This window comes from Dasypus novemcinctus, chromosome 13, assembly GCF_030445035.2.
Source record: "Dasypus novemcinctus isolate mDasNov1 chromosome 13, mDasNov1.1.hap2, whole genome shotgun sequence".
In the NCBI taxonomy this organism is placed as follows: Eukaryota; Metazoa; Chordata; class Mammalia; order Cingulata; family Dasypodidae; genus Dasypus; species Dasypus novemcinctus.
In genome coordinates, this window is record NC_080685.1 from 19,987,292 (window position 1) to 20,010,975 (window position 23,684).

General features: G+C 41.2%; 1 protein-coding gene across 25 annotated transcripts in view; it reads left to right on the plus strand.

Annotated features, from left to right (window-relative positions):
• PDE4DIP (phosphodiesterase 4D interacting protein) overlaps positions 1 to 23,684 on the plus strand; it is a 233,367-nt gene that overhangs the window by 38,269 nt on the left and 171,414 nt on the right. For 14 of the 25 annotated variants that reach the window (XM_012518040.4, XM_023583509.3, XM_023583515.3 and 11 more), the window contains exon 2: positions 19,442 to 19,497. In XM_012518040.4, the coding sequence (XP_012373494.2) occupies positions 19,442 to 19,497 (56 nt within the window). Of the gene's footprint in view, positions 1 to 973; positions 1,842 to 19,441; positions 19,498 to 23,684 lie in introns of those variants that run through there. The other 11 variants (XM_058309564.1, XM_058309569.2, XM_058309568.2 and 8 more) reach the window with 2 other exon arrangements.

Consider the following 23,684-nt stretch of genomic DNA (forward strand, 5'->3'; position numbering starts at 1 on the left):
ATTTGAGACAAAACTAAAAATAGCACCATATTTTGTAGGGAGGATGGAAATTTGACTCTTCCTGTCTCTTATATATATATTTTTTGCCTCAGGCAGCAGGAGATTCTTGTTGAGACAGGTGGTCTATGAGCCTGGCCTTATATGTTTCCTGGTAACTGCTGAGCTCAGGAGCAGAGTGGCCTTAGCTCCAGCTAAACATTGTGGGTGAGGGATTCTAGACTCACGGACTTTCAGACAGTTCTTCTGAATGTCCAATTTTTAAATGTTATCCTGTTCTCCCCACCCCTACTCTGTATCGATAATTAAAGGAACTAAACTACAGAGGTGGGAGGCATGAGAGTTTGCTCCAAGAATACAGGTTTCCCACAGGCTCACAGAGCCTCAGGCATGCCAGCGTCCTGAGTGAGTGCAACTGCTAGGATGCCTGAGAGAGGTTCTGGAGAAGCCTTGTTGCTAATATCTCCAAAAATCCAGAAAACATGTCTCAAGGGCCACACCACAGAGGAAGGAATTCCTATCATAGCCTTAACAGAGACTTTGAGCCTGGGTCTCAGATTTGCCATCTCTGAAACTAGGATAATTAAATCACCATTGCCACATCTTGGCATTGTAAAGCTTTTTGCAAATAAAGAAAGGTCAGTGGTAATGCTAAAAATAACAGTGATTATATCACTTTTAAAAAGGTTTATTTTAGAGCTAAAAAGAGTTCGGGGCTGGGAGCACTAAGAGTATTTCTGACTTGTTTAAGCCTATCTATACAAATAGATGTAGAGACTCTCAGGCAAGACAGTTGCCTTTTCCGTGCTCTTAGAACAGTTATGGTGGAGATTCCAGGACGGATGGCCATTGTCTTGAAGCTTTGTTATGTGCTAGGAAGGGCATGGACCTTCTGCGCCCTTAAAGCTATTGGTAGAGTCCAACAGCCTCTGTGCTTGAGAAACTGAAAACCAGACCATCACATCAAGGGAAGCCTGTGGGCTGGAGGCAGCTAATGAGGCTGTAAGCTTTTGTTACGATGCCTCCTTGCCGAGGAAGCTTCCTATCTCTGTTCCCAGATTACTGGTGAGATTGACATTACAGCTCTGGAAGAAAATTGCATGTTGCCCTCTGACCATTTTATGCACACATCTGGGTTTAGCTAGGCTCGCACCGACACCTTGCCTGCCTCCAGCTCAGGCTTCAGGATTACCCGTGGCTGGGGTGATGCAGGCAGAGGAGAGGACCTCCTCCCTAAATTCTCCCTACAGCTGGTTGGCTTACTGCGAAGCCTCTCCCCGGGATGAGGAGGGACCGAGGGCTCAGTGCCGTGCCTTCCCAAGCTCTCTGCCCCTCGCCAGCCTCACGCATTTCAGCTGAGAGGGCCAGGGGAGATGGAAAGCAGGGCGTAACCTGGGCCGATGCTGCCCGCAGCGAAGCGGCTGCGGGCAGCCCCGCCTCCCGCGCGGTTGACAGCTCAGCTGGGGCTGAGCAACTCGTGCCAGCCAGTGGTGTCTCAGCCTGCGGGTGTGTGCGCCAGGGCGCCTGGGCCCCAGCTCCGCCAGCAGCTCTGAGCGTCGCTCCCCTCCCGGGGAGGCTGCCTGCTGGGAACAGTCCCTCCCTTGTGCCCGCGCACCGTTAGCTGGAGGCTTGGCCACGTCAAATCGGTTTGCTAAAAAAGCAGGGAGCAGGGCGCTCTCTTTGCTGACACAGGAAGCAGGAGCGGGGGAGGAAGACGCTGGGGCTTTCTACCCTGGAGATTCGTGGGCAAGCCGTCTCCTTCTTGTCCCAGGCTGTTTCCACTCGGGGTGAGGAGCGCCTGAGAGTAAGCAAAGTGCCTGTGAAATGGAGCAGATGTGGACCAGGTACGTGCGCCGGGTCTTTTTTTGTGGCATTTGGGGATTGGTGTCACTCATCCCCGCCTCCCAGTGCCCTGACAGAGGTCACCCCTTGCTCCTACTCTCCCATGCCCCCCACAATGGGGCCTTTTTTTGACAGCTTCTCTTTTTTATTATTGCCTGCTCCTCCCTAATTCCCAGCCCACTTCTCTTGGTCCTCCAGCACATGTTCTGTCCTCTTATGTTTTCCTCGTTAAATGAATCTCCCTTCCACCTAGTCTTGATGTTAAAAAATACCCAGGGAAGCATCTTGAAAATTTCTGTAGAAATACTTCTGTCTTTTCTTGTGCTCGGGGCTCCCTTTCCCACAGATTATAGGGGTTCCTGTAGGTCTTTCTTTCCTGATACCTTGGATTTCAGACCCTGTGAGCACTGTCAGATGCAGTCTCACTTTCTGCCACGTTTTCCTTCTCAAACTCACCTTCCAGTAGTCACACAAAAGCTCAGCACCAGCGTCTCCAGGTGGAGCTGACTTTGGGAGAGGAACGAGAAAAGAAGAGACCAGGGTCCCCTCCGTTGCTCAGGCTTTGTCAAGGCCAGGGTGACAGCCTACCTTTAGGTCAGATTTTGGAGATGCCTGGTGAACTGTATTTTTTCCATCCCCACTTCTTTCCCTAAATATACTTTTAAATGGAGCTTACATGAAGGAGGAGTAAGGAGGAAAAATTAAGTATTGAGACAAAGATTTTGCTTTTGTTTTTTGATGAGAGGGTGTGTGTGTGTGAAAGATGGGGCTTCTGTCTTCCAAAGGTGTTTCCTTAACAGACGCACCTCCCTCCTGAGGATTTAGCTTTGGATAACTGGGATGGGGCAACACGAGCATTCTTCTCCTAGGAGAATGCCAACTGCACACAAAAGATAAGTTTGGGGCTTAATGGTATGTGTGAAAAAGACCTGAAGGATTTCAGCTGGTTGTCAAGCTCAGCAGGAGTGACTGGTAAAATGTGAATTTTAGAGAAAGGGCCAATGGAAGCTGAGGGTGTGTTGATAGAAGAAACATGCTGTCTAGATTGACAAGTAATGATTCTATTCTCTGCTCTTTTCTGTTCTTCTCAGGCCTCACCTGGAGAACTGGTCTCTGTTTTAGGCATCAGTAGATGAATGGGTTGCAAGGGGCTGAAAGTCATATCTTGAATGGTGATGAAAAGGAACTGTGGCTGTGTAGTCTGAGAAGAGGATACTGGAGGAGTATGTGATAACTCCCTTCAAATATTTGAGGGCCACTGGTGGTAGAGGAATTAGATCAATTTACAGTCCCTTAGCAGGATGGAGCAAGCACTGATTGGAACAAGTTATAGGGAGACAAGTTATAGCTTAGTGTAAAGGAAAAGCTTTCTGACAAATCAGCTACCTGGGCAGGTAAAGAGATTCCTGACCCTGGAGTTATTCAAGCAAAGGCTAGATGATCACTTGATGTAAATGTATCAGGGATTCTTTCTTTAGATAAGTATCTTTCACACTTTAAAAAAGTTTTATTTGCTTTTCTCGAACTTTATATTTAGATATAAAAATTCAGAGAAATTCAGAAATAATTCTGAAAAATCACAAACTATATATTTATAGTCCAATTAATTCTACAAATTGTCTATATCCATGTGATAGTTAATCAGATCAAGAAACAGAACTTTACCAGCATCCCTAGAGCCCGCCTTGTGACCCCATGGATAACCACGGTCCTGGTTTTTGAAATCATGGATGAGTTTTGCCTGTTTTGGGGCTTTATGTAAATGAAATTATACACCATGTACTTTTTGGTATCTGGCTTCTACTAAACCTTAGGTTTGTGCGATTCTTCCATATTGTTGTGTGTAGTTGTAGTTTATTTATTCTTGCTTCTGAATAGGACTCCGTTATGTGAAAAGATCACAATTTATATATCCATTCTATTGCAATTGGGCATTTGGGTTAATGCCAGTTGGTTGCCGTTATGAATAGTATTGTTATGAACATTCCTGTATTTATCTTTTAGTGAACATATGTACACATTTCTGTTAGCTATATATGTGCAAGTAGAGTGGCTGGAAATGTGTTCAGCCTTCATAGCTACTGCCAATTCATTTTCTAAAGTGGTTATAAAAGAGGATAACCAGGGGAGCAGATGTAGCTTAGTGGTGTAGCCTGCTTCCCATGTACAAGGTCCTGGGTTTAATCCCTGGTACCTCAAAACATTTTTTTTTTAAATAAAAAATAAAAACAAAAGAGGAGGATAGTGAAATGGCTGAGATACTGTGAAAAGAGGCTCTACACCAGTAGTCAACAGGAAACTGCAAATGAGAACCACAGTGCCATACCACTACACACAAATAAGAATGGCTAAAATGAAAAAGAGATAATATCAAATGTTGACAAAGTAGAATAGTCAGAAAGTTCACATTTTTTTATCCCTACCCACAATAAGAAATATAATTACATTGTAACCAAGTACACTCACATCTGTAACTGAAACAAAAGTTTCATGTAACAGTGCTTTACCTTACTGTGTGATTTGTACTCTGATATTTTCTTATTGTTTTTCTTTAAAAAATGCTGATTGTGACTTGCTAATTTTATTTCATCACTTAATGGATCATAGATCTTAGCTGAAGTCTCAGACTCTCCCCTACTCACAGGTGAGGTCAGTTCTAAAGATGTTTATAAAAGTCCAATTCCTGCAGGCACTGGACTAGGCACTAAGGATAAAACAATGGATGCCCTTGAGCGCTTTACCTTTTCATTTTCTATAATTTTAATACAGAAGGACTAAGGCAGAGATATGCATTGGAAACACAGTGGAGAAGTCCAATTTGAGGGATTCAGAGAACAGAAATTAATCATAATAGCTACCATTTGTTAAGTTTCTAATATGTGCTAACTCCTCTGCATACTTTATTTCACTTAATCCTTACAACCCTATGAGATGTGTTGCTATATCCATCTTCAAGACAAAGAAGTTGAATTTTAAAGCTATTAAATACAATAATTTGCCTGGGGTGACTGGTACACATAGCTACGGAAGAAATGCAGCCTGGAACTATGTAATTCAAAAGCCTACGCTCTTATTTGCTTCACTGGAGTCTTATAGGAAACTCAAGTTTCTGAGGTGGGTCTGAAGCCAGCCATTCCTAAGCTTAAGGATAAACATCAGATTGTGATTCTGTCCTCATATTTCATTCTAGGAAGCTCTGAAAAGCCCCCTCTGAGGAATTCTTCACATGAGCCTCCAAGTCCTTTATCGTGCTCGGTCTGACCACAAAAGACAGTGTGGGGTATCTGAGTTCTCAAAGTGAGACACCCCCAACTCCTAGATGTACATCACCTGCCCCTCTACAGCTCAATGGGAGTTTTTTTTTTTTTTTTCTGGGCATATAGCCTGACTCTTGCCAAACTCTTTGGTTAAATCATTTGAGGTGAGTGTGGTTGGTTCAGAATAACAGATCTCTCATGAAGACACTGGCCTTGGAAAAACTGGTTTGGTCACTAATTAAACTGATATCCATGAATAGGGTAAGAGCTGTCAAAGAAAGAAGCTCGTGAAGATGATGAAGAACACGATGAGGGTAGTTTTCTTCACTTCGTAAGTCTAGTATCAATCAGGCAAACAGCTTCTTCTGCTCTAAATGTGTACTATTCACCTATCCGAACTGGCAACTCCCTACACTTTCTGCCTTAGAGCATTGTGTGGTATTTCAGGGTGACTTTGTATTACTTTCCTATTGCTGCTGTAACTAATTTCTGTAGATTTAGTGGCTTAAACAATACAAATTTATCTTATAATTCTGGAGATCAGAAGTCTTAAAATAGTTCTCAGGGCTACCTTTCTTCTGGGGGTTTTAAGAGAGAAACCGTTCTTTGTCTCTTCCAGCTTCTAGAAGTCACCTGCATTCCTTGCTTTGAGGCCCCTTCTAACAATGGCTTCGCTCTGACATCTGCTTCCGTCAGCACATCCCCTTTTCTCATTCTGACCCTTTTTTAAGTATCCTTGCAATTTCACTGGGCCCACCTAGATAATCCAGGATAATCTCCCCATCTCAGACTCCTTAATTTATGGTAGGATTGTAAAATGGTTCAGCCACTGTTGAAATCAGTTTGGTGGTTCCTCAGAAAGTTGAACACAGAATTACTAAACGACCTGAAAATCCCACTTGTTGGTAGATACCCAAAAGAACTGAAAGCAGAAACTAAAACAGATATTTGCATACCAATGTTCATAGCAGTATTATTTACATTAGCCAAAAGGTAGAAGTAATCCAAATGTCCAAAATGTGGTATATACATACAAAGGGATATTATTCAGCCATAAGAAGGAGCAAAGTTCTGAGATATGCTGCAACATTGTGAACCTTAAAGATACCATGTGGAGTGAAGGAAGCCGGACACAAAAATACAAATATTGTATGATCTCACTTATACGAAATACCTAGAAAAGGAAGCTCATAGAGACAGAAAGGAGATTACAGGTTACCAGGGGCCAGAGGGTGAAGGGAATGGGAGATTATTGTTTAATGGGTACAGAGGTTCTGTTTGAGTGATGGGTGTTGACGATGATAGCACAATATTGAAAGTGTAATTAATACCACTGAACTGTGTACTTGAAAGTGGTTAAAACAGGGAATTTCGAATGGTATATACATTACTACAATAAAAAGTTTTTTTTTTAAAGATCCTTAACTTAAATCTCATATACAAAGTCCGTTTCACCATGTATGATGGTAGATTCACAGGGTCTGGGATTAGGATGAGGACATCTTGGGGTGGGGGGAGGCATTATTCAGCACACCACACTGTTAAATGATGGATAAATCATGAGTCATTCTCTTCCCCTTTTAGAGGGAAATGTTCTTATTTCATGTGGTCTATGGGGAAACTGAATAAAACTCAGGCAAATCATCACATGTGAACCTAACACGGCTTCTTTGGATAAATAAGAAAAAGTGAACTTGAAAAAATTTCAAGGCTGCTTTTAAGACAGAAGATCAGGAAGGGAAGTAAAGTAGTTAGTCCGTTTGGTTTGTTTTATATTACCCTGTAATTTGATTAATAAAATGCAAGCATTAATAGGATTTGCCTATTGTAGCTGTGGCAATTTGAAGAAGTAACATCTAAGGAAAATGTTTCAAAATTTAAATATTTTAGTTTTGTTGCTCTTCTCCCACATAAAGTGAAGCCTTCATGTAAGACAAGCTATCCTCATTTATCATGGCTATGTTGTACCTAATAGACCACCATTGATAATTTACTTGCATCTTCTCTGCTCTATATTAACTCTTAGCCTAGAGGAAGCATGGGCATTTATTTCTCTTTGAAGTCATGGTGCGTTAATAGAGTCCCCTTTACTATGTGTCGTTATACCTGGTGGCATTTCCCAGTCTTTACAGATGTGGCAGGTAAGACTAGGGAGGTTAAATAATTTGCTGTGATTCGCACAACTAGTAGGTGACAATATGCGAAAGTGTTTGATTCTGATGTCTTTGCTTACCTTTGCTCTGCTGCTTTGTATAGAGCATTGTCAGGAAAATGCCCCTTTTCATAATTTTATTATTGCAGCATAAATTTACCATTTAACATTCAGGACTGGTAGCACTTAATTTTCTGAGTTGTAGTAAGGAAGATCTCTGCTTTTGCAACTCTGGCCTATCCTTGGATTTTGGCTTAGGGAAGTTGCCTGCATCAGTGCTGCCCCTTGCCTCTCTCACTTAATTCCCACATACCCCAGATCAGATTGGTCTCCATCCCTGACTCCTTCTTCTTCAGCACACATGCTAAGGCTGGATCTAAAATACCAGAAGAAGGGTTGTTTTTGTTTCTGAAAAGAGAAGTTAGCTGGCTGTCATGGCAGTGATCCCTCCAGACTGGGTGGCCTGCCTATTGGCGGGAAGATGGTTTGTACAAGGCTGTACTGAGCATCCATCCATTCAGTGAATACTCTGGGAGTTCTGTGCCTGTTGAAATAAGTCCTATTTTATAAATAACATTCCAAACTGGGCTCAGAACATTCCACAAGTTGTCTCTGGCAAAAATTCAAGTAGCATTTAAACTTAGAAGAAAGATCAGAATAAACAAGATGTCATGATGACCTAAGGTAGCTCTACCCAATTCTATTTAAAACAGTCAAATACACTGTGGCCTTGTTTTTCTGTGTCTCAGAGAACCTCCTGAGGTCTGTAGCCAGCAAGACAGGCATGATCTTAGTTTTTTTCCCCTGAGGTCTCATGTTTAAAAGACTTCATTAGTCATAGACTATAAATAATGAGTTAATAACAGCAAAAACGACTTGTATTTTTGTAGTACTCTAATAGTTTGTGATATACTTTTCCTTATTTCATTATTTCCAATCCTTTTTCTGCTTGCCTCCATCTGCAGGAATGTCTTTCTTCCATGGTTTCTCCAAGGCCAGCTAGGAGAAGAGGTAGCCTGTGTCTGGTCTCGTCTCGTTATGGGCAGTTTGGAAGGGTGGTAAAGAAGCAATAACTGCAGATACGTAGAAAGCATTGATGGAAAGAAAATTGAGTAATTGCTAGTATTTCACATGATTTGAAAATATATGTATTTTTAAATTTAATAATGTGGAATATTATTATTCATAATGTGAAAGCATGTCATGTGGAATTACCATATTTTACATAATCATTCCCCTTTCCTGAGGCATTTAGGTTTCCAATTCTTAACTATTATAAATACCACTCGGTAAAAATCTAGGTGCCTAAAACATCTTCTTCCCTAGGATTATTTTTGACTGATAGATATTCAGAAGTAGAATAACGATGTCAAATACTTGTGGTTCTTGAAAATACATTAAAAATACATTTGACATTTTATTCAATTTAAATACCTTTTTAAAGAACTGAATCCCTGTTTTACTGAAGGGGAAACTGAGGCACATAGTTTTAGAGTGGCATATCCTAGGTGTATCAGTAGCAACATTTGCAAATTTTTACCCTTCTCTAGGGTAAAATGCTGTAGTGTTGCTGTTAACATCTGTTACCATCTTGAAGTTGTTTTCTGAAACAGGAAGAAGCAAAAAATTAAAAAATAAGAAAGTAAAAGTACATACAAATTACACCAAAATTGTGCATGCATATTAGGATGTCAATTGGAAGGAAGAAAAAGAAAAGAAAAGAAATGCTGTATTTGGTAATGGGATTACAAGCAATAACCATTTATGCTACTTTAAAACTTAGTTAACCTATGTTTTTAAAACAAGAAGAAATTTACATTTATGTCTACCAAGTAACAGCAGATGAAGTTTGGAACTGAGTTGTGTTCAGAAAGATTCTTCTGTGCATTGCTTAGAGATTTCCAGATTATTGGCACTAGAGGAACAGCATTTTTGCTGGCAGACCCAGGGAAATGGTTGTAGAGTGATATTCACTTTACCCATCCTGAGCTAAAATTATTATGAGTGGGCCTTCATACACCAGTTGTTCCCACCTACACACCTAGCCTTGCCTTTGCCAAGACAACTTTGTTTATCCTTCAAAGGTTAGCATCAGCATAATCCTTTTGGGATTATTCCTGGGTATTTACACCCTTAGTACTGGGAGTTTTCTGTAGCCAGAGCATGGCTTTGCCTACTCTGTCATAGCGCATTGCTGGTGGTTTATTTGGTATTCCCTATAAACCTTGTGAGGACTATCTTATCTCCAAATCTTCAGTATCTAACATTGTTTCAAAGCACTTAGCAGATGCTCAATTAAAAACTCTCCAGAGAACATTCCCTGCCAGGCTGATGTGAATAACTGTAGGGCAGGCAACTCCTTATCATGGAGTGGATACAGCAGGTTAAGGTTATCAAGTGTTGATGCCGTTATACATTCAAATTGTATATATTCATTGTTTTAAGAAATATACATCCACTTTCTGTTATGATCTAGACTCCTTAAATGCTGGGTACACAATTGTGAGTCATGTAAAGACCCTACCCTCAAGGAGCTGACATGCTAGTGGGGTTACCATGTGTGCACATAAACCACAGTTATACCTTGATCTTGATGTTCTTAAACTCTAATTTGCTTCAGTTTTCTGTAAGCACAGTCATCCTTTGTAGCTCATCTTCACTCTAAATTCTCCACCCTCAGCATCCTTACTCTGAAATTACATTCCCTAACCACAAGGTCAAATCTCCCATTTCCCATTCATTTTTTGTTTGTTTGGAGGTACTGGGTATTGAACCCGGAACCTCGTACATGGGAAGCAGGCGCTCAGCCACTGAACTGCACCCACTCCTCCCGTTCTTTCTGAATGTCCAGTTCTTTACTTCCTTCCTATCTTCCAGGTCATCTGTTCCTTATCTCACTTAACTCCCTACTGAGCCTAGAACTCAGAATCAGCTATTTGAATCACCTTCTCAGCATTGCTTTGGAATTTCTTATTGCCTTAGCAATCTCCAACCTTTAGTAACCCTCAGTTGGCTTCATCTTCTAGAAATCTATAAGCTTTGTTGTTGTACATTTTGAAATCATACTGAGAAGGTAGGTGCACAATTCATTCTTTCTAATCTCAGCTGTCCTATAATGTTGTTGAGAAATTCTTTTCCTCCTCTTCCTCCAACCTGCCTCCTCCCTCTTCCCATTCTCTCTGACTCTTCCTCGACCTATAAAAATATTCCTCACAACCTTTGATTTCAGCACTATAAATAAAAGGAAGATACAAAATTGTATTAAGTTCAGTATTATTCCTCTTTTGTAGAATTCACTCAGGCAAATGAACTAAAGAACAACAAAAAATAAATACATAAACATCTTTACAATGTTGCCTTTAGGTGGTAGCATTTTTTTCAATTATTTTTATTCTTCTCTATACACTTTTCTCATTTCTAAAATTTCTTTAAGGGGTATGTTATGTTTTGAAAATTATTAAAAAAAGACATTATAAAGAAAAGGAACAGTGAAAGATTATATGTGAATAAAAAGATAGTTGGAAAGAAAAAATCATCTCTTGACTTCTGGTCTAGAGCTCTGAGACAGACTGCGCCAACTGCCAGCACTTGGGTGGAGGGCGGGAGGAGGCAGTGAGCCTATCTCAGTACCTTGTAAATATTGGTTGTTAATATTTTTTTTCCAAGAGGAAAGACACAAGCTAAGTTTTAGAAGTGGGTGGAGAGACCATACACCATCCCTGGGTGGTATGACTGAATCCAAAGCAGGCTTTTTTCACATCTGTTTGGGAAGAGTGATATAGGTGTCTTATCTGATTCAGGAGATGAAGAGGAGAATTTATTCAGTATTTAGATGCCGGATGACCTCATAGGGCAAAATGAAGGAGATACTTCCTTGAATTGCCTTTACCTTTTTTACTCTCAGGCAATTTCTCTTAACCTTGATAGATAGCACCAAGAAAATAATGTTAATTCCTTTTAGGACAAAGACAGTTTGCAAGAGCAAACAGGTCATAAATTCAGAGTTGTTGCAGATACATAGTGGTGTTTGGAGCTCACTGTAGCTATTGAGGCCAAGCACCCCAGAAACCTGGCTCCCAGAGTTCCAATTTGCATGGGCACTTTCAGTGACTAGACTGTTGAGTGAAGGATGTAATTGCAGCCTGTACTGGAGAAAAGTGGGATGTTACTGCATCGGCGCCAAGTCAGCCCATACTTAGCGGTCACGGGAAGGCTCACAAGTGGCACTCTGCTTGGAGGGACTTTATCAGTGAAGCATTATAATTTGCAGCAGTTATAATAGTAGGTCTTGCACTGAGGAAAAATGATAATCTCACTATGTTTATTATATAGCATAGTCTTGGGCTCTGCACCTGTGACTTTTGCCCCATTTGCATTTGAATATGTGTTTCTGCAAATCTGGTGCCAAATGAGGGTGTGTGGCAACATTTGGAACATAGAAGATGTACTCAGTGTCTCTCTTGGCAAGAGAAGAAAGATGTAAGGAGACGCCTCAGAGCTTGTTCATGAATGGTCTTTCCCATTTTGATTGTGTCTGTTTCCATCACCCTTTAGGCTTATTATTTTTGCAGTTGGGGACAAGGGTAAGTGTTATCACAGATGGGGCTCTTGGAAGGAGTGACTATTCTGGAGAAATTTGGATGGGGATAGGGAAGTATTAAAATGGATAGATGGCAACTTTTCAGAATAGGACCTATATAAAAAGCCATACTAACTACTTCTCTTTTAGGTTTTTAAATTCATTGTCACATGGCATACCAGTACTCAGATACAGTGTGAGCTGTGTCCATCCAGAATGGGTTAGTATTCAAGAAACAAATTGGTGTCAGGATACAAGTCTAAATCCCATCTCCTTAGCCCAACAGCGCCCACACTTCCTTTCAGCTCAGTTTCTCAGGGGTCATTTCCCTGGGGTTAAGGCAAGTACAGAGGAGAATCTGGGTAAATGTGTGGATAGAAATGGGGTATATTGGAAAGAGTAAAGGTTTGGAGTCAGACAGATAAGTTTTCATGTCCAGGCCCTGAGCTGTGTGATCCTGAACAAATTACTTCATCCTTTTAGGGCTCTTGTTTCCTCATCTATAGGGATAAACAGTAGCTACTCTGCAGGATTTTGTGAGGACTGAATGAGATAATGAATATGAAGTACTGGCACTCAGTAGACTGTGGCAGCAGTGGAGGTGGTGAGCGGTGGTGGTTGTCCATAGTAACATGGTGGTCATTTCATGCAAGATAAGTACTGAGGAAAATTCAATGTAAGAAAGCATACTGAGCTGTAAACTTAGGCAAAGGCAGTCCAGAAATTGTTACCTGTAGATGCCTTTGTTCCTACCTTGGCACTAGTTATGAAACCCTACTGTTTAAAAATGCTCAGGGCTAGAACTACACAGTGAAGAAAGTAGGTGACAGTTATCCCTCTGTTCTCACCCTTTCATATTTGCAAGGGTTGAGTGTGGTTTTAAACTTAAAATATGAAAAATGAATCTTTGAACATTAAAAATGTTTCTTTCATTTCGACCAGAATCTAATAGTTCTTGTCAAATGAACTTGAAGAATATGGGAATTAGAACAGAAAGTGTGTTTGGTTCAATGCCTAACACTGTGGGGACCCCAACAAACAGAAAACTTGAGCAATCTTCCTGTCTTGTTACATGCCCCCCTCCCTTTTCTGTGTATAGAGTTATGTTTGAGAAGGCCACAGTGAGCCTAATCCCTTACATAGTTCACCTTTTATTGAGGACATTTATTAGAAAGAACAATGTAAGTTAAAGCAAAATGTAGGGAAGCGGACTTGGCCCAGTGGTTAGGGCATCCGTCTACCACGTGGGAGGTCTGCGGTTCAAACAGTGCAGTGCTGATGTGCACAAAGAGTGCCGTGCCACGCAGGGGTGTTCCTGCATAGAGGAACCCCATGCTCAAGGAGTGCGCCCCGTAAGGAGAGCCGACCAGCACGAATGAAAGTGCAGCCTGCCCAGGAATGGCGCCGCACACAAGGAGAGCTGACACAGCAAGATGACACAACAAAAAGAAACACAGATTCCCATGCCGCTGACAACAACAGAAGCAGACAAAGAACACACAGTGAAGAGACACAGAAAACAAACAACTGGGGTGGGGGGAGGGGAGAGAAATAAATAAGTAAATATTAAAAAAAAAAGCAAAATACATTTTCTAAAATGGTATTTAAAATAGGAACAAACTTTTTAGTATAAATATAGTGGGGGAAAAATATTTACCTATCTTTCTTACCCACCTAAATCCAGAGCCTTTTCACTTTTCCAGTTCTCTTCTGCCCTCTCTGTATGCATTATTATAGTAGTACAAATCCTGAGACTTTCTTGCTGACATTATAAAGTATCTTTGGGGTAAGCGGATGTGGCTCAACTGATAGAGTGTCTGCCTACCATATAGGAGGTCCAGGGTTCGATACCCAGGGCCTCCTGACCCGTGTGGTGAGCTGGCCCATGTGCAGTGCTGATGTGCACAAGGAGTGCTGTGCCATACAAGGGTGTCCCCCATGTAGGGGAACCCCATGCACAAGGAGTGCACCCCACAAGGAGAGCCACCCCGTGCAAAAAAAGCGCAGCCCACCCCGGAGTTGCACCACACACACGGAGAGCTGACGCAGCAAGATGACACAACAAAAAGAGACACAGATTCCCAGTGCTGCCAAGAATGTAAGTGGACACAGAAGAGCACACAGTGAATGGACACAAGAGAGCTGATTGGGTGGGTGGGCATGGAGAGAAATAAATAAAAAATAAATCTTTTTTAAAAAAAAGTATCTTTGGGGAGAATAGATGTAGCTCAGTGGTTGAGCACCTCCTTCCCATGTATGAGGTCCTAGGTTCAATCCCTGGTACCTCCTTTAAATAAAAAAGTATCTTTGGGAATTGTAAATAAGTTAAAATGAATCTTTAGTATTTGAGGATGAAGGTGGAAATGAAGGAATGATTTCCCCCCTTGGCTCCCTGTAATACTCCCACTAAAGGCTAGTGTTTGGGGAGGAAGGCTTAAGGAGAGGGAAAGGTAAAAAGAAAGTTGGAAGAGGTCCTGGGAGTACTTGGTGCCTATTTAGGCACGAGGGAACAAAATGAAAGCCTAAACTCGCCCTTCATTTTCCTGTCTTTGGACCTTTGTCATGTCCCTTCTGTCTTTATACCCATCCTTCCAGGCCTAGACTCAATGTTCTCTTTTATTTCCCTTGGGATGTTTCCTAGACCCTGTCCTCTGAACCATGAGAAAATTAATTGTTCTCTAAGTTATGTTCTTAAATCCCTGTTTTAAGTATCATCGTTCTATTACTTCTTTCTTTGAATCATGTGTCAGCCTCCCCCATTGGACTCTGAACACGTTGATAACAGGGTATGTTTTTATTCACCTCTGTATTTCCAGTGCTCAGCACATAAGCAACTTCTTAATGCATGTTTATGAAATTAAATTGAAAGCCTCTAAAATAACAGCCAGGGCTCAGTTCTTCACTCTACATACTGCTATATAGCAGATAGTGTTTTCCCCTTGCAAATTTTTGTTTATGATTTAAAAAAAATTTTTTTAAAGAAGCTTGAAATATAGAAAATGCCTCTGGAAAGTGCCTTTTGCCCTCCAACTTAGCAAGGGTGGTGATAAATGATGGAGCAGGGTGATACTACCAAATGAGCAGATTGCAAAAGAAGATCTATAGCTGCCTTGTAGAAAATATCTCTCTATCGGCTCCATCACGGCATTATCCTTTGCTAAGGAAGAAGGATCTCAAGTCTCCACCCGACTAGTGGGATCAGTGAGATGCCCAAACCTTACAAAGGAGCTATGTCAGTGGCGATTTTCAAGCAAAGCAAAACCTGGGTGCTTTGGATGGCCCTGACCATACCTGAAACAACCATACTTAAAAATTACTGGAAGAAATCATCAAAGCACAATTTGAAAGCCTCAGTGTATCAAGGGGTGGTAGATGGTGTTAATAGGAATAATTATTTTCTGATGATTCTGAACCTAATCACCCTGGAAAACGATAGGAATAGCTAATAATATGGGAAGTTGAATTTGGATCTATTGTTTGAATCCAATACCTTAATAACTGCTAAACAGTTATTAAGATAACTGTTATTATTATCATTCAGAAATTAAGTGGATGAACAGCTTGTGGGTAACTTTTACTTGGAAAATTCTTGGTTCTTCAAATAAAGTAGGAGAGTGCTTTGGCAAGAGCATTGATAAATGTGATTTTAGTGGAACTGGTATTGACAGTCTGATGAGATAAGCAGAAAGATAAAGGATAAAGCTTATTGAGAGAAGAAACAGTTAATTCTTAAATATTGGGGGGAAGATTATATATGTATATTGATGCAAGAAAGCTGTAAGTGCCCTGGTGATCTTCATGTAAACTGAGCATGAATCATTCATGGACTGTGCTTTAAAAAATCTAGAAACCCTTGAATTTGAGAAGCTGAGACAGGGACATACAAGTACTTTCCAATATAGAAATAGGAGGATAGACAGGACGTATCACTGCTGTGTGTGTGTTCATGTATGTGCGCATGTGGTGGGGGGTGGGGAGGCAGGCTTGGCGTTTCTGTAGCATACCCCAGTTCTCTTCACATTTCAGCCTATCAGATGTTGTCATAAATTGTAATCCCCCAGACATATACTCTGTATTTCTTCAGTTAGCCCCTTCCCTGTGGGGGCATCAAATTCCTTCCCCACCTTTTGGGGCAGCTGCATGATCTCCACTCTCTGGGAATAAGAGAGGGAAACTTGAGCTGCTAATAGAGCTAAAGTGATTTTTTATTAAATCTCCTGAGAGGCTACAAGTATCCCCATTAACTCAGCGCTCATCCAGAGTAACCTCTCTACCCATCCAGTTTATTGATTCACACTGGGCAGGCAGCAAACTGAAAGTGGGTGTGGTGGGGTAGAGAAGATGAGATATCTGGTGGGGCTGTTTTATGATACGCCTCACCTTATCATAATCTACTCTGGATCTATAATGTGGAATCTGAGGTGCAAGGAGAATTGAGTGAGATCATGTCTGGAAAGTTCCCTGGATCCTTGAAAAGTACTAAAATGTAATTGAAATAACTGTAAAATTAACACAGGGGACCTTAGGAATCCATGCCCTTCTTTTCCCAATACTTGAAGGAATGGAAGCCCAGAGAGGTAACAGTGACTTAGAAACTAGTTAATAGCTTCTCGCCACATATGAATGGTGTATTGAAACCAATAGTTTTCTCAAGCAGAAATAACATCTTATCTTAAAGCAGAAATAAAATTCTGCCTGACTTGATCCATATTAGATAACAGCCTGAGTGGCCAACAAGGAGCCAGGCAGATGTCATAAATGAGTGAATGAGTTGGGACTTACAAAAGATAGGGTGTTGCAGGAACTGGGGCAAACGCAAGAGCCTGTTATGTTTAAAGGGGGTGGCGTTATCCCCCATGCAGGCCCAGTGTTGCTAGATCCATTCATTTTCCAAGAGAAATTAGAAATGGGTCAACCTCGTGTGGACCAAATAAAACAGATGGGCTGGGCTGAATTTGGCCTGAAGCATTTGTCTGTGGGCTGAGCCTAATGGAATCCTTCCAATGAGTAAATAACCACAACTAAGTATATGTTTTTTTCCCCAGACTTTTTTCAAGACATTACTCTGGTTGATAGTTTCAACATCCTTCTCCTACTTTACCTCAACAGAGGGGATCCATTAGTAGCATGATCCTCCCTCTGCATTGTTTGCTCTCGGGGAGTTTTAAAGGAGAAGTGGCATGCTTACAGGGCGGTCGGTAGAGAAAAGAGAAAGAGGGACTGGAAGAAACATAGGCTGGTGCTTTGCTTTTTTGTTATTCTTCAGTTGGCCAAAGGGAAGCTTTACTGAGGTCTCAGAACTGTGGAACTTGGGGAGAAGGCCAGGCCGAGGAGCTCTGAAGAGGGGCCCTTATTTGACCTTCCCCTTGGGGTGCAGGTTGTTGATGTTGCTGTGCTGTTGCTTGCAGTGTTTGACAGTGCTGGGGTGCAGGCGAGCCTAGCAGTGGTGGCAGGTCATCTTGTCACAGTTGTACTCCTGGGAGAGTACTGGAGATGAAGCACCAGTGCAGAAGGGTGGGCTATGTCAGTGTTTTGCTCTGAGAGTGTCTAGCAGTCGTCTAGCTGTTTGCCCACAAAAACCAGTGCTGCTGGTCAGACAGGATGCTCTCTTTATCTTGGACTTTGGCTTTGACATTCTCAGTGGGGTCATTGCTCTGCCTCAAGGGTGATGGTCTTGACCGTCAAGGTCTGCACAGAGATCTGCATCTCTGCGCCCTCCTCTCCTCTCTCTGCAGCCTCCTTGCAGAGAAAGAAAGAGCTGGTGATTTGCTTTTGAATAATAGTGAAATTGGTGTGTGTCGTCCATTGTGCCCAGGCTGGTACTTTCCTGTCTATCTGGGACTTAAGTAAAGATTTATGCCAAGATCCTGCCCTGAGGCAGGGAAGATAGGACATCAACAATTTCTAAACAAATGCCCGTCTTTCCTCTGCCTCCCTCTGAATGAATGTCTTCTGGCTTTTCAAAAGAGAAATCCTCTAAATCTGTCTACAACTGACTGGGAGTAACCAAGGGTTTAAGGAATAAACTAAATGTTGAAAGAGCTCTCTGTAGGATTATTGCAATCGTCTTTCCCTGCCCCCCCCCCCCCAGTCTGTTGTCAAAACAGTAACCAGCCCACTTAAAACATTGGTCACTCAGTTAATCTCTTTTTTTGACTCAAGCTGCCAGTGACGTAAATGCCTCACCATGTCCTGAAAGATTCTGTACAGTCACCCCCTCCCCAGCCTTCCCATTGCTTCCCTGACCTCACTGCTCCTCACCCCTTGCCACTTGGCCACACTGGCCTCCTAGCTCTTCCACAGGCATCTGGTATCCTCCCCCTAAAGGCTTTTGCATTGATGTTCTGTGGGGGGAGGGGGGCGGGAGGGATGACAGGGGGGACAACGGGGTGTGTGTGTGTGTGTGTGTGTGTGTGTGTGGGAGGGACAGGACTTTTTTTCCTGAGATACCCCGGTGACTGCACTCACTGCTTCTCTGAGAGGTTTCGCTGCTAGAAACTGCATTCCTCTCTTCCCTTCCTCCCCACCTTCAACACTCCCCACTCCCATCCCCTCCTTTAATTTTTTTCCCAGTGTGTTTCCAACTGATACCATGTGTTTTACTTGTCTCCTCTTACTAGAGTGTAATCTCTCGAGTGTGGGCATTTTTGTCTCTTGTTCGCTGCTGCATTCCTGGAGGTCCACATGGTGCCTTAGACATAGTAGATGCTAGACAAGTACTGGTCAAACACCCTTGGAGATGGTTTTCTGTCTGTGCTGGGGATGGACGTGTTCACTGTGATGCAAGCTTGCTGGGCAGACAAACCTCTCACTCCTGAATGATGGTGCGATTATTGTTTCTGTTAAATGGCCTTTGCCTGTTTCCCAAATTTTCTGTGTTAATTCTACTTCTCAGCCGTAACTTGAATCTTTTCACCTTCCCCCTTTCCACAGTCTTTCCCCTTAGTTAAAGCCACCACACTTCCTACTTGGAATTTAAACTTTCAGCATCCATTTTTACCCCCTCCATGCTCCCTCAGCTGTGAGAATAATCTACCTAAAATACCAGTCTGGCGGTTACCTTTCATTCCCTCTTTGAAATCCTTCAGTGGTTCCCTGTTGTCCTTCACGAAAACTCAATATCCTTATCACATCCCACGGGGTCCTGCAACCCTGGGCCTTTTCTGTGCCTCTTACAGACCCAGTTCTCTCCTGCCGGGGATCTTTGCTCTTCCCTCAGGGAGGAATACTCTCCTGCCCTCATCTAGGTTTAAGTGGCCATTTCTCAGCATTTCCTTCAGTCCCTCCATTATTTAAGTGCCCTCTGCAATTTCCTTCATGGCCTTTCCAAAAGAGTACTTAAATATTTGTGAAGCTGAGCATTTAATGACTGTCTCCACAATCCTTGTGCTCCTTGAGGGTAGGGACTCTTCCTGTGGTGTTTGCTTTTGTATTCCCTGCACTTAACACTGAACCCGACACAAAGCAGGAGGTTGGTACACACTTGTGAAGTGGAGAAACACGTGACAGCAGAACATAGGTGTCTGGCTGGAAGGGGCCACCGTCTTGCCACCCCAGAGCACGGGACCTTGTGGGTGGTATCTTATTAATTAATGATATGTTCTCTCTCCGCAGAGATTATTTTGCAGAGGATGAAGGTGAGATGGTACCCAGAACAAGTCATGTATCAGGTAAGGAGAACCTGAGTCTTGCCTTCTTAAAGTCTTAGTTTCCTGCTAATTCCCTTGACTAATACAGTGGACCCTTTACATTCATGATGGCAATATATTCAGACTTCTGTTCATTTCTAAATTTGCATACACCATTGGAGCATAAAATTCTCCACCTCCTCAACAAAAAATCATAATTGAAGTACTTATGTGGGTTCTTCATACCTTTATTGATTCCATAATTGGAAGACTAAAGTCACTTATAATTAAAATAAATTCTGCCTCTAAAATTAATTCTTTAATATGCTTCATCTACATCCTCACACACGATTAAAATGAATGTAATAATACTGTCAACCTTATAGGTAAAATAAGGGGGGAAAGTACTTAGTGCCGAGCCTGTCAAGGAATCAGCACTCAGTTCATCTTAGTTTTTGTTATTACTAAAGTAACATTAGCCAGGAACTTATCTGAATTACGAAGTGTAAGAAAAGATGGCTCTTTTTTGGGGACCATGTTCCATCAAATCTTATAATCACTTGAGAGTTTTATTTACCTGCTAAATGATTAACCTTTGAGGGAAAAAAATAATTTGAATGGGTTAAGGACTTCAGAGTCACTTAAAATTAGTATTTGAAATTGTGTATGTTAAATCTTCAAATTTCAGGGGTCTACACACCATAGTCAATATTCTGAGCACCAAGTTCTTCCATTTAAAGTGAAGATTGAAGGACTAGGGCAGAAACGGAAGGTGAATAGAGAAAATGCCTTCAATGGGCAAGATACTAGGTTGGGTGCTTCTGTTTATTATTTTGTTTAATCCATACAAAAGCTCTGTGAGGTAGGTATTATTATCCCCATTTTTATGCAGGCCATGAAGCTCAGCGAAATTAAGAGATTTGCTGAAGTTCCTACAATTAACAAGTGGTAGAGTCAGGTTTCAAACCCAAGCTTCAAAAGATTTGCTCTTTCCATTATAACCTACAAATCTCACTTTAATGTATCGCTGTTCTGTTTTATGTAATCTTCACTTAGCCTATTTAATTTCACCTAAATAGGAGGGAAAAATCATTCTTTCTAATTTATTTTAATTAGAAAAATTATATTTACTTAGGAACATGCAGAGTATCAACAAAACAGGTGCAAATTATTATTTTGCAAACACTGTCACACAATTAAGAGAACAACAATTATTTTGCACAAGTTGCAGATGAAAATATGGAAAAAGTACCATCTCCAGGCAAGTTTAATGGTTATTAAAAATACCAGTGAAGAGAGGGCTATCTAAAGACACCTTTAATACTGTATTAATTTTATTTTAAAGAGATGCTATATAGAATACAGTTAAAAATAAATCATACAGTCTCATATTTCAATTTTATTCTTTGAAAGTAGTGGTGTGTTGCAGGAGTTAGATGCTTTCTAGGTAAGAAAAAAAATGGAATGGAAACCACCTTATTTGCAGTATCATTTTCTTCTTCCTGTTCTTCATCTTTCCCTTCATGATTACCTTCCTCATCCTCTTGTCTTCCTCTTCCTTCTTTTTTTTTTTTTGTTATTTTATTCCAGGTTTGAGAACTTCCTTTTTTTCCTGCCTCAGACTTTCCCTTGGCCTAGAATACAGCAGTATAGCCTTTTAATATTTTCCTTTATATTACCAGTCTTCCTGCAGTTCGTTATTTGCAGCAGTTATTCCTCATTTCTTCCAGGCTCCTATCCACATCACCAGGGGAAAGCACAGAATGTTATTCTGTGGCTTTTGGATAACTCAAAACAAAACAAGAAAAAGGCTGAAGGAGACCACTTGAGTACATTGAGACCCCTGGACCTCTCTCTTTCTTTTTTGTTTTCCCTTGTGGGGGGAATATTGGTTTTCATTTTTCTTTCATAATGGCCCTTGTTCACCTTCACCATGTCTGCATATTTTCTTTCCTCTTTAGCTGACTTGGATTTACACATACCCAAGCATTTTTCAGAAAATTCTGAAAAGTTGACTGAAGTATCTGGGTACTTGTTCTTGTGTTCCTTTTGGCAAATTTGCAAAAAAAAAAAAAAAAAAAAAAAGGGCCAGATAAAAAGGGAGGGAGGGAGGAAATATAAAGATATTTTGCCTCTTGGTTTCTTAGTATTTGCTTTGCCCATGTTTAGTTAATTTTTCCTCTGTGAAGCACAGAGTCACTGAGCTAAGGATATGACCTGTAGATTAGTCTTAGTCCTGTTCTCACTTGCTCTGGCACTGTTTATAGAGATCAATGTATTGGGAAGGTGGCCATTCTTTCTGATTAAAAGAAAAAGTTCAGTAGCAAAAGTTTATTGTTTCCTTCTGTCAACCGAAAAAGATGTATTTTTCTATCTCTTCTACCTGAAACTACGAACCCATCCCAACCCCAATCTGAGATCCTCTGTGCACTGTGCTTGACTGCTGCCCTGATTTCTTATTAATTCAAAATGTAACTACTCAAAGGCAGGCATAGAGTTAGTGACAGCGCAACTTTCATTAGGTTCTCCCAGGGCAGTGCTTCTCTTGGTTAATGGAATGATCGTGCCTCTGCCTTTTGCCTGCTTTTCCCTTCTAGACTTGTTATAATCCCTTTAGCTGCTAAAACAGAACAATATTAGCAGATTTCTAAAAAGGATGAGTAGAGATTTCAAGCCAGAAAATCTGATTTTAAGTTTTGGTTCTGCCACTTCCTAGCAATGTGATCTTGAGCAAGCACATTTTCTGAACCTTTCTTTACTCATCATCACCAATAATCACATCTGCCTATTTTATGGGTTGCAGTGACTTCTAAAATGAAATAATGCATGTGATACCATTTTGTAACCTCTAATGTCCTTTAGAATTGTTGGTTGTTATCATTGCTGTTAGTCCTAAATAGTAACCAGGAGGATTCTCTGTAGAGGGATTTATAGAAATAATTCATTGCTAGTAGTTGGACTTTTTAAAGTTTTTAAAAAATTATTATTTTGTCACATAACTAACTCCCCAAAACTCAGTGGCTTAAAACAAGAATCAGTAAACTATGGCAATGGGCCAGCTGCCAGTTTCTGCAAATAAAATTTTATTGCAACACAGACATTCTCCTTCATTTACATATTGCCTATCTGCTTTGAGCTATGAGGGCAGGGTTGAGTGGTTGTGACAGTGACCCTATGGCCCACAAGCCAAAAATATTTACTCTCTGGCCCCTTAAGAAAAAAGTCTGGTCATCCCTGGCTTAAAACAACAATGATTTATTATTTCTCTTAATTCTGTGTGTTGGCAAGCTCTAGGCAGTTCTTTCACTGGTCTCACTGGGATCACTCCAGTGGCTGCGGCCAATTGACTGGGGTTGAGAATACAATATGACCTCACTTACATGTCTGACAGTTAGTTCTGGGCCTCTTCTTCTCCAGAAGCATGTGGTCTTAGAGAATTTAAAAAAAATTTTTAATTTATTAAAAAATTTTTTTGTTTCGTTTTTTTAAGATACATAGATCACAAAAAATGTTACATTAAAAAATATGAGGTTCCACATACCCCACCCCTCGCCCCCCCACCCCTCCCACGTCAACAACGTCTTTCATCATTGTGATGCATTCATTGCATTTGGTGAATACATTTTGGAGCACTGCTGTACCACGTGGATAATAGTTTACATTGTAGTTTACACTCTCCTCCAGTACTTTCAGTGGGTTATGGCAGGATATATGATGTCCAGCGTCTGTCCCTGCAATATCATTTAGGACAGTTCCAAGTCCCAAAAATGCCCCCACATCATATCTCTTCTTCCCTCTCCCTGCCCTCCACAACTACCGTGGCCACTTTCTCCACATCAATGCTACAGTTTCTTCCATTACTAGTCACAATAGTTCTATAGCAGAATACCAGTAAGCCCACTCTAATTCATATTTTATTCCTCCATCCTGTGGACCCTGGAATGGTAATGTCCACTCCATCTCTATATTGAGAGGGGGCTTAGAGCCCACATGGATGATGGATGCAATTCTCGTGCTTGCAGTTGTAGGCACTCTCGATTCCCTAGTGTGGTGGTTGATTGACCATCTTCACCTCCCTGTGAGTTGCCGTTGTAGATGTTTTAGAGACTTTAGGCCTTGTGAGACCTTGTATTTCCTCACCAGCCCTCTTAAAACTCTAAGGGTTTTCATCATATTCTATTGGTCAAAGCAATCACTAGGCCAACCCAGAAACCAGGACTGGAGAAGTA